Source organism: Neofelis nebulosa, chromosome 1 (assembly GCF_028018385.1).
Source record: "Neofelis nebulosa isolate mNeoNeb1 chromosome 1, mNeoNeb1.pri, whole genome shotgun sequence".
NCBI classification, from domain to species: Eukaryota; Metazoa; Chordata; class Mammalia; order Carnivora; family Felidae; genus Neofelis; species Neofelis nebulosa.
Genome location: NC_080782.1, coordinates 43283982 through 43296866, shown reverse-complemented (window position 1 = coordinate 43296866; position 12885 = coordinate 43283982). Strand labels below are relative to the sequence as shown.

Genomic DNA, 12885 nt, shown 5'->3' with positions numbered 1-12885 from the left:
TCCTTTCCTCTTTGGCTTTGGACTCAGTTTTTTTTCCCTCAGGGTAGCCTTTACGGATGGAAGGAGAGGTTTGATGTGTCTTGTCTCCTGGGTTCGTAGCTATGATGGCACCTCCTCTCAGGGACTAACGCCAGTGCCCTCATGCAGGTGGGGGCTAGAATCCAGCCTATGTTCCTGTCGCCTGGCTTCTTAGAGGGGCAGGCTTTTAAATCAGCATAAAAGTACCATCTGAGCTAGAATCAAGGCCGAAGGACCCTCCCCCTCCCCCAATTTTGTCCATTTCTCTGAAACCTGAGACTCTTCTCTAAAGGGGCTGAGGCTTCTGGTCAGAGGGTAGATCAAGGAGCCCAGTCTTCTTGGAGTTCCTCTCAAATGCCTCTTGACCCGGTTCTAAAAGCCCATTCTGAGATGGTTCTGACTGCAGGTTGGCTTCTCAGAGCTTCTCATGCTCAGGAAAGAGAAGTTAAAAACATACGTGCCTGCCAGGAACTGAGTAGGCAATAAGGAGTCTACTCCCCAAGGAAAGGGTCTTTTTAAAAACTTTATCTTGTTACACTATCAATGCTAACTTTGTATGATACATGTTTCCATATGATATATGATGTCTGTACCTTCTCCAGTATTTCTTTTTTTTTTAATTTTTTTTAATGTTTATTTATTTTTGAGACAGAGAGAGACAGTATGAACGGGGGAGGGTCAGAGAGAGAGGGAGACACAGAATCTGAAACAGGCTCCAGGCTCTGAGCTGTCAGCACAGAGCTTGACGCGGGGCTCGAACTCACGGACCGTGAGATCATGACCTGAGAGTATTTCTATACATATTATCTCAGGTCAGGTTTCTTAGAAGCAGAGCCTGAGGCAGGGACTCAGGTTCTCGTGATTTATTGAGGGTGTGTTCTCATGGAAGGCCTGCAAGGAACTGGGTGAAGCACGATGGAAAAAGGGAAGAAATTGAGCAAGGGTGTGGCCTCAGGTCAAGTCTAACTTTGACCCGATTCCAGGTGTGTGTATGGCGTACAGACTGGAACATAAATCCTGTCTTGGGATTGTCCCTCCTTAAAGCAAGGAGACTGCCCCTTTGCACCGACCCTGCCCTCCCACAGTAGTCAGTCCTTGGCTGAATGCTGCAGGTAACCTTGTACACAAGGTGGCTCTGTAGGCAGTGGGGAGTTCTCCAGAGAAGGGGGTAAATGTGAGCTGTTAGCAGCTCACCCCCCTGGCAGCTGCAGGATGGTGACCCCATCTTACCAAAGGGGACCTGGCCAGGGCACCAATACGGGGTTGCCAGATTCTGCACACAGGATATACAGGATGCTCTTTTCACTGCACATATACATTTCAAAAACCGAGCCTACCTTTGCTTTGAAATGCCTTAAAAAATGGAAACAGGTTAATAGGTAGAGGAATGGGTAGAAACGTAGTGAAACAAGTATAAGATTAATGATAGAACCTAAGTGGGGGGTACACGGGTGTTCACGTGAGTGTATGTTTGAAATTTTTTATAATAAAATGTTGAGAAGAAATTAAAGCCGGATCACATAATATGTACTTGTAGGCAACCTGCTTCTTGTTTTTGCTTTGAAATATACTACAAACAGGGGGGCCTGCCTGGCTCAGCCAGTAGAGCTTGCGACTCTTGATCTCGGGGTTGTGAGTTCGAGCCCAAGTTAAGCATAGAGCTTAGTTAAGAGCAAAATAAACATATGTTTAACACATCTTTCAGTCATTTATTTATTTAAAAGATTTTTTAATGTTCTTGAGAGAGAGAGAGAGAGAGAGAGACAGAACACGAGTGGGGGAGGGGCAGAGACAAAGGGAGACACGGAATCCAAAGCAGGCTCCAGGCTCTGAGCTGTCAGCACAGAGCCTGATGTGGGGCTCGAACCCACAAACCTGAGATCATGACCTGAGCCGAAGTCGGATGCTTAGCCGATTGAGCCACCCAGGCACCCCTCTTTCTGTCATTTATAAACACATATCATCATTTAGGAATTAAAAAAAATTTTTTTAATTAAATTTGCATGCCTGAGGTTCCTGCCTGGCTCAGTCGGTGGGGTGTGTGACTCCTGGTCTCGGGGTTGTGAACTTGAGCTCCACGTTCAGTGTAGAGATTACTTAAATAAATAAATCTTTAAAAACAATAATAAACTTGTGTTCCCTTCCTCCTCCATCTCTGATCACATTCTCCCCTCCCCCAGAGCAGACACCCACTCTTGTGTTTTTGATCCTGCTTCTCCAAACTTTATGTGCAGATCGGAGAGTCTTAAGCCATTTAGGGGACTCAATATTGAGTCAGAAATACATGCACATGGCAAGAATTCAGATGGCACTAGGGCTCACAGTGAAAAAATAGTCTCAACAACTCACAACCCCTGCTCTCCCGATTCCCTTTCCCAAGGTACCCCAGTGCCCACTTCTCTGTATCCTTCCAGAGAGGCTTAGGCCACAGACAGGCTTAAATACATCTTTTATAAAAAGTACCACGCACGCTGTTTTGCGCTTTGCTTTTTTGCCAAACAACATAATTCAGAGATGATTCTGAACCAGTGGATACATAACTGCCGTATTATTTTAACAGCTGTGTAATTTTCCGTTGTGCGATGTATCTTAATTCTCTGAGCCCGCACCCCGCTCTGTGGACATTTTTAGGCTGTGGCTCAGGGAAGGATGTGAAGCTGTCCTGGGAGAAAATGCAGTTGGTTGGCAGGGTGCAGCCCCCTAGAGTCAATCCCAGGCCTCGGACCCTTCCTTCTAGAATCTCAGGGGGTAATTTAGGGAGCTCTGGGCTTCTGGGAGCCTTGCCCCCGTTCTTGGTAAATGAGGTAGGAAGAGATGAGTTTCTCAGCATGCTCACACTCAGGGACCACTGTCCCCCATGTCCCCCAGCTCTCTTGTCTCAGACCTGGATACACAGTGGGGTTAGCCACTCAGGGCCGCATTGGTTGAACACCGGCTGGGTGCCTCATGGAATTCTCACAAGCCTGCAGGTCCAGAAGTTTCATTCTCATTGTCCAGGCAAGAAAAGAGAGGCTCAGAAAGGTGTAACAACTTGCCTGAAGTCACACAGCTAGGAAGTGGCAGAGATTTGAGCCACGGGCTGATTCGACGATGCCACCTCGCCCTGCAAGAAGCTAAGCGTTGGGGGAAGAAAGGGGTCAAACTCTCACCAAAGTGGGGAGGGGTCTTTCACCTTTAAACCCGGGCCTCTTCTGACGATGCCCAAAGTCAGTGAGCCATCCTTTACTTAGTTTGTCAAAGCACCTGTTACCTAGCTTGTGCTCAGTGACTGAGAAATTGGCATGTTGACTGTTGGGGGGCGGGGGAGGGGAGGTGAGAGGGCAGGAGGGGGCAGGAAGCAGTGCTTCCGGGTTAACTGGCTGCCTGGGCCCCTCCCACAGTCCGGCTCCACGACAGCATCTCTGAGGAGGGACACCATTACCTGATCTTCGACCTGTGAGTTTGGGCCCACCCCGGGCTGTACAAGGGGTGGGGGGGCAGCTGGAGCCGGGGTGACCTGGCTGGGTCCCTCGGCCCGATTCCCAAATGCTCTCAGGCTGGGCTGAATTCCCTCTTCTGAGACTGAAGTTTCCCAAATGTGGTAGGCCTGCCACCCAAGCAGTGCAGGTGGGGTTCCCTGAAAAGGCGACACATACCCGTTCCTCTCCTTGGCACAGCTTTCATTTTGCTTCTGTTTGTGGCCAGTGATGCTGGCTTTGCATGTCTGGTGGCGATAGAAAGTTTCCTTTTGGAGTCATTGTGAAGTTCTTAAAGCCAGTCAATGGAAGGAAAAACAATAATGAAATGATAGGTTCTTGGGTTGGCAGAGAAACTTCAGTGAAGGCACTGGTCCCGTCTGTAAAAAAAAAAACAGTTAATAGTGGGGGAGGTTCTGCATGTGTGGGTGTGTGGGAAATCTCTGTGCCTCAGTTTCGCGGTGTGCCTAAAGTTACTCTAAAAACATCAAGTTTACTAAACAAACAAACAAACAAACAAACAATAACAGCAACAAAACCCAGTCCTTGGGCTTCCAGGAGCCTGATGACCCTGAGTGATACGTTCTGAGTGTCCCATCCCCTGTCCTAAGTGCAGCCTGGACCCAGTGGGAGAGAAGGGCAGGTGGCAGAGGGGAGGGGAGTTGGTGGACAGGTGGGCTAGAAGCCAGGAAGAGGGTTCCAACAGGAGACACCTCTGGGGTTCCTCCCTTTGGGCTGAGGTTCTGAGGTCCCTGGGTCCCGTCCTTAGCTTCCTGGAGACTCTTTTGGAAGAGGCAACACCTGGGGCCTTTGTGGGAGGGTGACTTTGTGCCTGTCTCCCCAGGGTTACTGGTGGGGAGCTGTTTGAGGACATCGTGGCCCGGGAGTATTACAGTGAGGCTGATGCCAGGTGAGTGCCAGGTGCAGCCTGGCGATGGTGCCTGGGGCCAAGGGGGCCTCCCTCCCTGCCTTTCCAGCTTTCCGGGAGAGGCCTGCGTTCACACCGTGACCCCTTCCTCTCTCTCCCCAGTCACTGTATCCAGCAGATCCTGGAGGCTGTGCTGCACTGCCACCAGATGGGTGTGGTGCACCGGGACCTGAAGGTGAGCGACCCATCTGGGGGTGCAGCTCACCCAGGGAGGGGCAGAGAGAGACAGGGAGAGAGAGAGAGAATCCCAAACAGCCTCTGTGCAGAACCCGATGCGGGGCTCGAACTCATGAACCATGAGATCATGACCTGAGCTGAAATCAAGAGTTGGACACTTAACTGACTGAGCCACCCAGGAGCCCCCAGAATCCCCTGAGTTGGGCTGGGTGGGGAATATAGACGCCACTGTTCAGATCAGGAAATTGGGCTCAGGGAGGAGTATCTAGGCTCAGGATCCAGTGTCCTGACTCCTCGCCTCATGTGCCTTGGGCCAGACCCGGTAAGATGTAGTTAGACTGACAGTGCTGGCTACGAAGGGGTCCAAGGCCCAGCTAGGCTACTCTCTAGCCTCAAGGCCTCAGCTTCCTTACAGCGGGGTTGCCATAGCAACCTCTGCACAGGGTTGCTGAGGATGTCAAAGGAGACAGCACAGTGTCTGGTGCGCGGACACATTGTCATTCTTGCTTCTGGGTCTCTGGCAGGTGGGGGGAGAAGAAAAACAGGTCTCGGGGTCCTCAGAGTCCTTCCTCTTCCCACCTGAATGGGAAGATGGACAGACCCAAGCAGACGTGCAGTCTAGGGTTGGCACGAGCCACATAGCCTTGCCTGGTCGGCACAGACTCATAGCTCTCCTCTGCTGAGCCTCACGGCATCGAGGCTGGTTACCTCGGTTGGTATCCCCAGTTTGCAGAGCAGGAAACTGAAGCTTAGAGTGTCTAAGGGACCTGCCCAAGAATACGCAGTTCAGCTGTGTCTGAGCTAGGACTGGAGCCCTGGCCTTTTGACCCCAGATCCTGTGCCCGCAGTGGCCTGGGCCAAAAAGCCCCTCAATGCAGTTCCTGCTTCTACAGTAGTTCCTTCTAGGTGCCTTTGAACCTCTGCGTTTTGGCCTTCGGTGACTATGAACTTGCTTCTTATGGGGTATCCCCTTGAACCACTGGGAAATGCTCCTTCAATCTTTCCTGCTGTGGGAGTTTTGTCTGTGAACCCCAATTCTACCCTTTGGGGCCACACAGATCAAGCCTCCAGCTTGGAGCAGCCCAGAGACCCTTGGGCAGCTTTGTTGTACCTCCTAAGTCTTCCGCAGGCTGTTCTCCTCCGTTCCCAGGCAGGACAGGATTTCCAGGCCCTCTTCATCCTGGGCGCCCTCTCTGGCCGCCCTCCCTGGGCGTCCTCCAGTGGGACCCAGGTCCCTCTTTGGGATGCAGTGCTCTGACCTGAGCCCCTGCCCACCTCTATCACGAGCAGTCCATGGTTTCTCAGCTGAGCTCCTGTGAGCTCCTAGTTTATCAGTCTACACCCACAGGTGAGTGTGCACTCCCAGAGGGTCCTGCCAGACTGCAGGGCAGTTCTCCCAGAGGGCCTGTTCCCATTATAGCTACAGCCCCTGCACAGGAGGAGAAAGGAGGAGAGGCAGCGCAAATTTAGGCCACTCTGCATAGATTAATTAGTGGCATATTCATCAAATCAGGGCAGGACAGCTACCAAGGCCCAGGACACTTTGGGAACGCAGTCACCAGAGGATAAAAGAGGCCTTAACGAGGGACAGATGGAGCTATATTTGTTTGGGTCCCACCTAACTTTGGTCAGCGGAAGGTCAGAGGTGGGACCCCTCGGAAGTTCCAGTGGGGAAGGGGGTCAGAGGAAACCAGCTGTCTCCACGCCCCCAGCCCACCCCAAGCAGAAACTGGGAACGCTAATGCTCATCAACCACACGCCGTAGGCCACTGCCAAGGGCTCTACACGGATTAATCCGCACACCGCTCCATGAGCTGGGCTTGATCCATTTTTCTGAGAGGAAACTAAAGCTCAGGATTGACATGGCTTGCCCAAGTTCCACGGCATAGAAATGGTGGAGCTGGGTCAGAAGCGAGGGCTATCTAACTGCAGGATTCACTTCCACTTCCCTCTGTCCTGTGTAGGGGCATCTCCTCCTCTCCAGACCCAGCAGAAGACAGCAGCCTTGGGGCCCCAGAGGCCAGGCAGCATATATGAGGCCCTCTCTCAGCCTAGAGTGGTTAAAATACAGCTCCAGAGCCTGACTTTGCCTCGATTCTGGCTCTATAACTTATCAGCTGTGTGATCTTGGCCAAGTCACTTAACTTCTCCGAGCCTTGGTTTCCTCACCTTCATACGTATGCCAAATACTTATTAAGTGTCTGCTCTGTGCTGTCCCCTGTCTTAGGTGCGGGTGATGTAGTGGTGCACAGATGGATAAGGAACTCACTTTCTATAGAGGTGACAGATAATGGACAAGCACAACAACAGATGGGGAAACATTACAAATTGTGATGATATCTCTGAAGATAGTAACAAGTTGCTAAGACAGAGGCTACCTGGGGGCTCCTCCTTTGGATAGTCATGGAGGGATCCTTTGACAGGGTGACATGAAGGTGAGAGCAGATGAAGAGAAGAGGTCAGCTCTGTGGAGCTCAGAGAAGGAGCAAATCAGACAGGGGGAGCGGGAAGTGCAGAGGCCCTGAGGTGGGAACAAGCATGACTGTTTCGGGGAATGTAGGAAGGCTACTGTGGAAAACGGGGAGAATGATGCTGACCCCAAAGGTTGTTGAGGCAATAAGATGATGTATGCAAAACACTTAGCCTAGTGACTGGCACCTAGGAGGGGCGCAATAAATATCGCTCCTTCTTCTCTATTATAGTGGTGGCTATTGCCCCAACTCCCTGCCCTCACCGCAGCCCCAGCCCCAAACCCTGAGGTGAGGTGAAGGAGGGGATGTGGGGTGGGGAAAAGGTCTTTCTGGTGCAGTAGATGGCAGTGTTGCCCTAGGGTCGTCCCCTCTCTGGGGGCTGAAGCTCAGGGTCCCGTGGCTGGGACTGGAGGGGCGGGTGCAGGGCACCTCTGGATTGTCCAGCTGCTCCTCCGTACGCCCAGGCCCCCGGAGGTGAGGTTCTGAATCTGCTCATCACTGTCTTCTGGCTCTTTCTTCCCCCACTTCACTCTTCTCTCTGGTCCTGGGAAGCCGGAGAATCTGCTGTTGGCTTCCAAGCTCAAGGGCGCCGCGGTGAAGCTGGCGGACTTTGGCCTGGCCATAGAGGTGGAAGGGGAGCAGCAGGCATGGTTCGGTGAGTGGGAGCAGGGGGTGCCGGGGGCACTGGGGGCCGGCCTTGTGTTGACACGTTGGCCTCTAGGAGAGTCCTGCCCAAGCAGGGGCAAGTGGGAGATGGCTCTTGCACTAGCCAGGGCTCTAGGAGCAGCGGTCGCAGCCCAGTCAGCCCCTGGTCACTGGGTGTTGCCCATCCTATATCCACGGGACTCAGGCACAGGGACACAGTTATCATGAAAAGAGTACATGGCTTCTTCACACACACGTGCACCATCCCTACGGGCTAGGGGGTTTCCATGGGTTCCCCTAACAGCCTGGGTACCGGGGCTAATTATCCTGATTTTACAAATGGGGAACAGAGGCTAAGAAACTTGGAAGAGTTCACGGGAGATCAAAAGGGGAAGAGCCAGGATCTAAGCTCAGACAAGCCCGAGCACTCTGAGATTCTGGCATAATTAAGTCCTTTCCGCTATCTGGGGAAACTTTTTAGTGGGCACTTTTGATCATCAGTTAAGAGCCAGAGCTCTGGGTTCAAGTTCTGACTCTGCCACTTAGGAGGTGTGTGATTTGGGATGAGTCACGTCACCTTGCTTGAGCCTTTGTTTCCTCACCTGTGAAATGGGGGTGATAACAGCACGTTCCTCAGGGCTGTGTGAGGAGTGAGACCAGACGTGTAAGTGCTCAGCTCCGTGCTTAGCACACACACTTAAGAGATAGTCACTGTTCTTAGGATTATCTGTTAAAGTACTTTGGATGCCTGTTTGTTGCCAGCGAGATCCTCTCAACAATGCCGGGAGGTGGTGAAGGGAGGCGTCCCTAATCCCTCATTTGACAGATGAGGAAACTGAGGCCTCAAAGAAAAAGAGACTTAAGGCAAAACCAGAGCTGGGGAGAGTCCTCCTCCTCTCCCAGGACCAGCTCCAACAAGGGTGGGGAGTGGGCAAGGTTTCTGCTCGGCTACAGTTGACACGGCAACAGCCGGGTCTAGAGGCTTTGCTGGCTGGCCGGGCCAGAGCTTCCTGCCCTCGACACACTCTTGGGGGCAGGGAGTGTTTTCCTCATCTCCAGGGCAACCTCATCCCTCTTCCAGCAGGACCTTGCTCTGGGTTGCTAACGTGCCAACCTCTGTGTGTGTGTCTGCCTGTCTGGGTGTCTGGGGAGCAGGGTTCGCAGGGACGCCTGGATACCTCTCCCCGGAAGTGCTGCGGAAGGACCCGTATGGGAAGCCTGTGGACCTGTGGGCCTGTGGTGAGTCTACCCCGAAGTCGCCTCATCCCCCCAGTCACCTGCCCCTCTGCTGCCCTCTCCTTTCCCATCCTTCCCCTCTTCATGGCTCCTCCCCACAGGGGGGTGAGGCTTCTCCTGGTCCTCTTCCCAGGGGTCATTCTGTACATCCTGCTGGTTGGGTATCCGCCATTCTGGGATGAGGACCAGCACCGCCTGTACCAGCAAATCAAAGCCGGCGCCTATGATGTGAGTGTCCCTCCTCTCTCCAGCCTCCCTGTCAACTCCTGTGCCTCCCTCCTGCCCTCCCAACCCACTTAGGCCCCCTGCCACTCTCTAATTGTGGGGCGGGTAGAGCCTGAGGGCTGATGCGTGAGGCCTCGCCTCACGGTTGAGCCTCTGTGTGACGGGATTTAGCCCGGGGCCCCAGAGGGCAGAAACAGCACCCAAGTGGGATGAGAGGTGGAGGGTAGGTCCAGAAGCCGGACTCTCAACTCCCTCCAACCCTGCTCCCACCAATAGTAATGCACACATAAATAATAATAATAGCTAGCACTGATAGAGGACTCTTCTAGATGCTTTATATATATATTACTGCTAATCTGCATACCAACCTATGACATAGGTGTGAGTATTAGTCCCATTTTACAGATAAGATAGCTGAGGCGCAGCGAGGTTAGATAACTGCCCACACTGCATAGCCGAAAGTGGTGGAGCTGGGATTTGAACCCAGGCAGTTTGGCTCTAGCGTCTGTGTTCCTAAGGACCAAGCTATACTGATTTTCTTTTTTTAAACTTTTTTTTTTAACCTTTATTTATTTTTGAGACAGAGAGAGACAGAGCATGAACGGGGGAGGGTCAGAGAGAGAGGGAGACACAGAATCTGAAACAGGCTCCAGGCTCTGAGCCATCAGCACAGAGCCCGACGCGGGGCTCGAACTCACAAACCGCGAGATCATGACCTGAACCGAAGTCGGACGCTTAACCGACTGAGCCACCCAGGCGCCCCTATACTGATTTTCAATAAGGCTACTTCTATCAAACTATGCGCTGTGTGTTTCACGTCATATTTAATCCTCACAACATCTCTAGAGGCAGTTTGAGAGTCAGTCACATGACTTGTCCAGAGTCACACAGCCTAAGAGGCAGAGCCAGGACTTAAACTCAGCCTTCTGACTCTGGAGTCTGGCCTATAGCCGCTGGCCTACTGCTCCCCAGACAAGGCACAGCCTCAGAACAACAGAGGAAGTCCTCCTTTCCCTCTGGTCTCTGTTCTGATTTGTCCCCGGCAGCAAAGCACCCTGTCCCTCCTCTGGTTCCAGGGGGGGTCCCTGCGTTGAGGGTCCCCACTCCTCCTGGTTGTGGATGCCCGAGTGGATGGGCAGTAGGACCCCTGCCTGCTCCCCTGCCAGTCAGGGGCTGGGGGATCGCAGGGGTGGCCTGGGCTAGGCTGGGCAAACCTGGCCCCTCTGCCCCTTCCAGTTCCCGTCACCAGAATGGGACACTGTCACCCCGGAAGCCAAGGATCTGATCAATAAGATGCTGACCATCAACCCATCCAAACGCATCACGGCCGCCGAGGCCCTCAAGCACCCTTGGATCTCGGTGAGCCTTCCTCAGCAGGGCCCTTCCCAGGAGCCCCTCCTGACTTCAGGGTCCGGACCCCCATGGCTCTGCCCCTGGCCCCTCGGGCCCAACATGGGGTCAAGGGAGCTTGCTCACAAGACGCTGCCCGGCTGTGGTTGTCAGGGAGAAGTGAGAACGGGAGGCGTTGACGTCATGACTGGTGATGCTACTGGCATTGAATGTCAGGTGCCGGGGGTGCCAAGCACCTGCAGTGTGGACAGCATTCCCTAGAACAGAGATTTATCCCCCCGCCCCTCCCCCCCAAATCCCGACCACATCTCCATGAGACACCCTGCCGAGGGGCCCTCGGGCGGGCCTGGCTTCCACTCACAGACCTTTCCCCTCTTCCTCCAGCATCGGTCCACTGTGGCCTCCTGCATGCACAGACAGGAGACCGTGGACTGCCTGAAGAAGTTCAACGCCAGGAGAAAACTGAAGGTAACGGGTCCCGGCCCTCCCGAGCCCCGCCCCCGACATGGAGTAGCTTGGTTGGGTCTCTGCAGAGGCCGAGAGACCCCCTCACAAGTTCTTTCCTTCACTGAGTCAACAAGCATTTACTGAACATCTACTGTCTGGGCTGGGGAGGGGGCAGTGGAAAGGACAGACAAGGAAGCAGGACATCAAGGGGCAGTGGTGAGTGCTGTGCCTGGGCACACCCTGGGGCTGGAGGAGTACACAGCAGGGCCACAGGCAAGGTCTGGGAGGACCACGGAAGCATCCCAGGAAGACTTGCTAGGCAAGTGGCATTTAAGCAGACGCCCCAAATGACAAGCAGGTATTAGCGGTGTGGAGTCAGTGTGGGCAGATGTTCCAGATGGAGAGAAAAGCTCGTGCAGAAGTCCGAAAGCGTGGTTCCAGAGTGGCTGGTGAGGGGTCCTAGGGGGTGAGATGGGATGGGGCAGGAGGCCAGGGTCATGAGAGATCCGGCTGCCAAACATAGGAGATGACAAGCCAAGAGACGTGGTCAGGGGTCACGGCCCAGAGGAAGCCACAGTGGGACCCAGGCGGGCCCGGAGCTGCCAGCCTCTCAAGCAGGTCATGTGTGCCCCCAGGGCTGTGATAGCTACTGGCCTAAGACCTTGCCAGGGACCCCATGAGCAGGTAAGAAGAATGAGGAATCTCCAGCCCGCTGGAACAGAGAAGGCATCAGAACGCTGAGTGACAGGTGCTGAGGCCTCAACTCATGCAGAACCTCCTCACCAACTGCTCCCAGGCCTGATGTGGTAGCTCAGGAAGGGGACATGGGCCAAGGGGGTGGTGGGCAGCATGAGGCCAGGAGAACTAGGTCCCACTGCCCCCCACCCCCCAACCCCCACTGGGAGCTGTCGCAGAGGAAATCGCAAAATGTCAGAACCATTGTTCATGTCTTAAAATCATGAACTGTCAGACTCAGAGAGTGTCCAGATCAGACTGTCAGAACCAGCAGGGTGGTGCCTTAGCCCCCTCATCGAGACAAAAGAGTTTCTTTGTTAACCGTCCACGGCTCTGAGCCCAGGAGCCCCGAGTGGACAAACTAATGATGAACTGAGGGCTCGAATGCACCGGGTGGAGAGTAAAGGGGGCCCGGGAGGACAGGTCTATTGTCCTTGTCCAGGCAGGACATTTCCTTGGCCTTTAGGAGCCCCCGCTGACAGGTGTCCCTGAGCCCTTTTACCAGGCCAGTGGGACCTATTAATATCTGCTGCTAGGGTGGCCCTGTTCCAGGAGCTGTGCCAGCTAAGGCCTAGCTCTCCCCGACTTCCCCAGGGAGGCAGGGACGGTCTCTGGGCTGTAGGGTGAAAACAGATGGAGGGGCAGGGCAGAAGGCAGGCTTTGCAAAGCCTGCCTCCCCTCCCCCCGCCCCTCCCGTTTCTCTGTCCCTCCTCTCCCCCCTCACCTCTGACCTCCTGTGCCCCATGCCCCCTCCTTCTCTGTTGCAGGGAGCCATCCTTACCACCATGCTGGCTACCAGGAACTTCTCTGGTAGGTGGTGGGACCTCAGAGCCCCAAATATGTCCCGCACAGGTCTGTTGGAAGCACTGCCCTGTTGGATATCTGGGTGGCCTTGAGCCAGGGGCCTGGGGAGAGTGAGGGCTACAGAGGACCAAAGACTGGGGCTTAGGTCACTTGCACCCACAAGTGGCAAGAGGTGAAAGGTCAGCAGGCCAAAGGCCCATCAGGAAAGGCTAACGTCCCAAACTCACAGCGGTGCTGGGTTCTCAGGCTGGGCCAGCCCCAGGGGGAGTCCTCCCAAACACCGGGGTACACGTCCAGGCAGGACTGAAGTAGGCCCAGGAAATAGCAATATTCCTGTTCCCTGCTGTTACTGAGCCCTGTGCTAAGCAGTCCCCATGCTTTCACTCAGGTGGCC

The 12885-nt window shown here is 54.0% G+C and overlaps 1 protein-coding gene across 3 annotated transcripts in view; it reads left to right on the top strand.

Moving 5' to 3' along the window:
- The window catches only part of CAMK2A (calcium/calmodulin dependent protein kinase II alpha), a 61068-nt gene that overhangs the window by 24192 nt on the left and 23991 nt on the right, over positions 1-12885 (top strand). For all 3 annotated transcript variants that reach the window (XM_058720059.1, XM_058720069.1, XM_058720079.1), the window contains exons 4-12: positions 3399-3453; positions 4318-4383; positions 4504-4576; positions 7602-7704; positions 8850-8933; positions 9064-9158; positions 10392-10514; positions 10890-10973; positions 12455-12497. In XM_058720059.1, coding sequence (XP_058576042.1) covers positions 3399-3453; positions 4318-4383; positions 4504-4576; positions 7602-7704; positions 8850-8933; positions 9064-9158; positions 10392-10514; positions 10890-10973; positions 12455-12497 — 726 coding nt within the window. The remainder of the gene's footprint in view (positions 1-3398; positions 3454-4317; positions 4384-4503; positions 4577-7601; positions 7705-8849; positions 8934-9063; positions 9159-10391; positions 10515-10889; positions 10974-12454; positions 12498-12885) is intronic.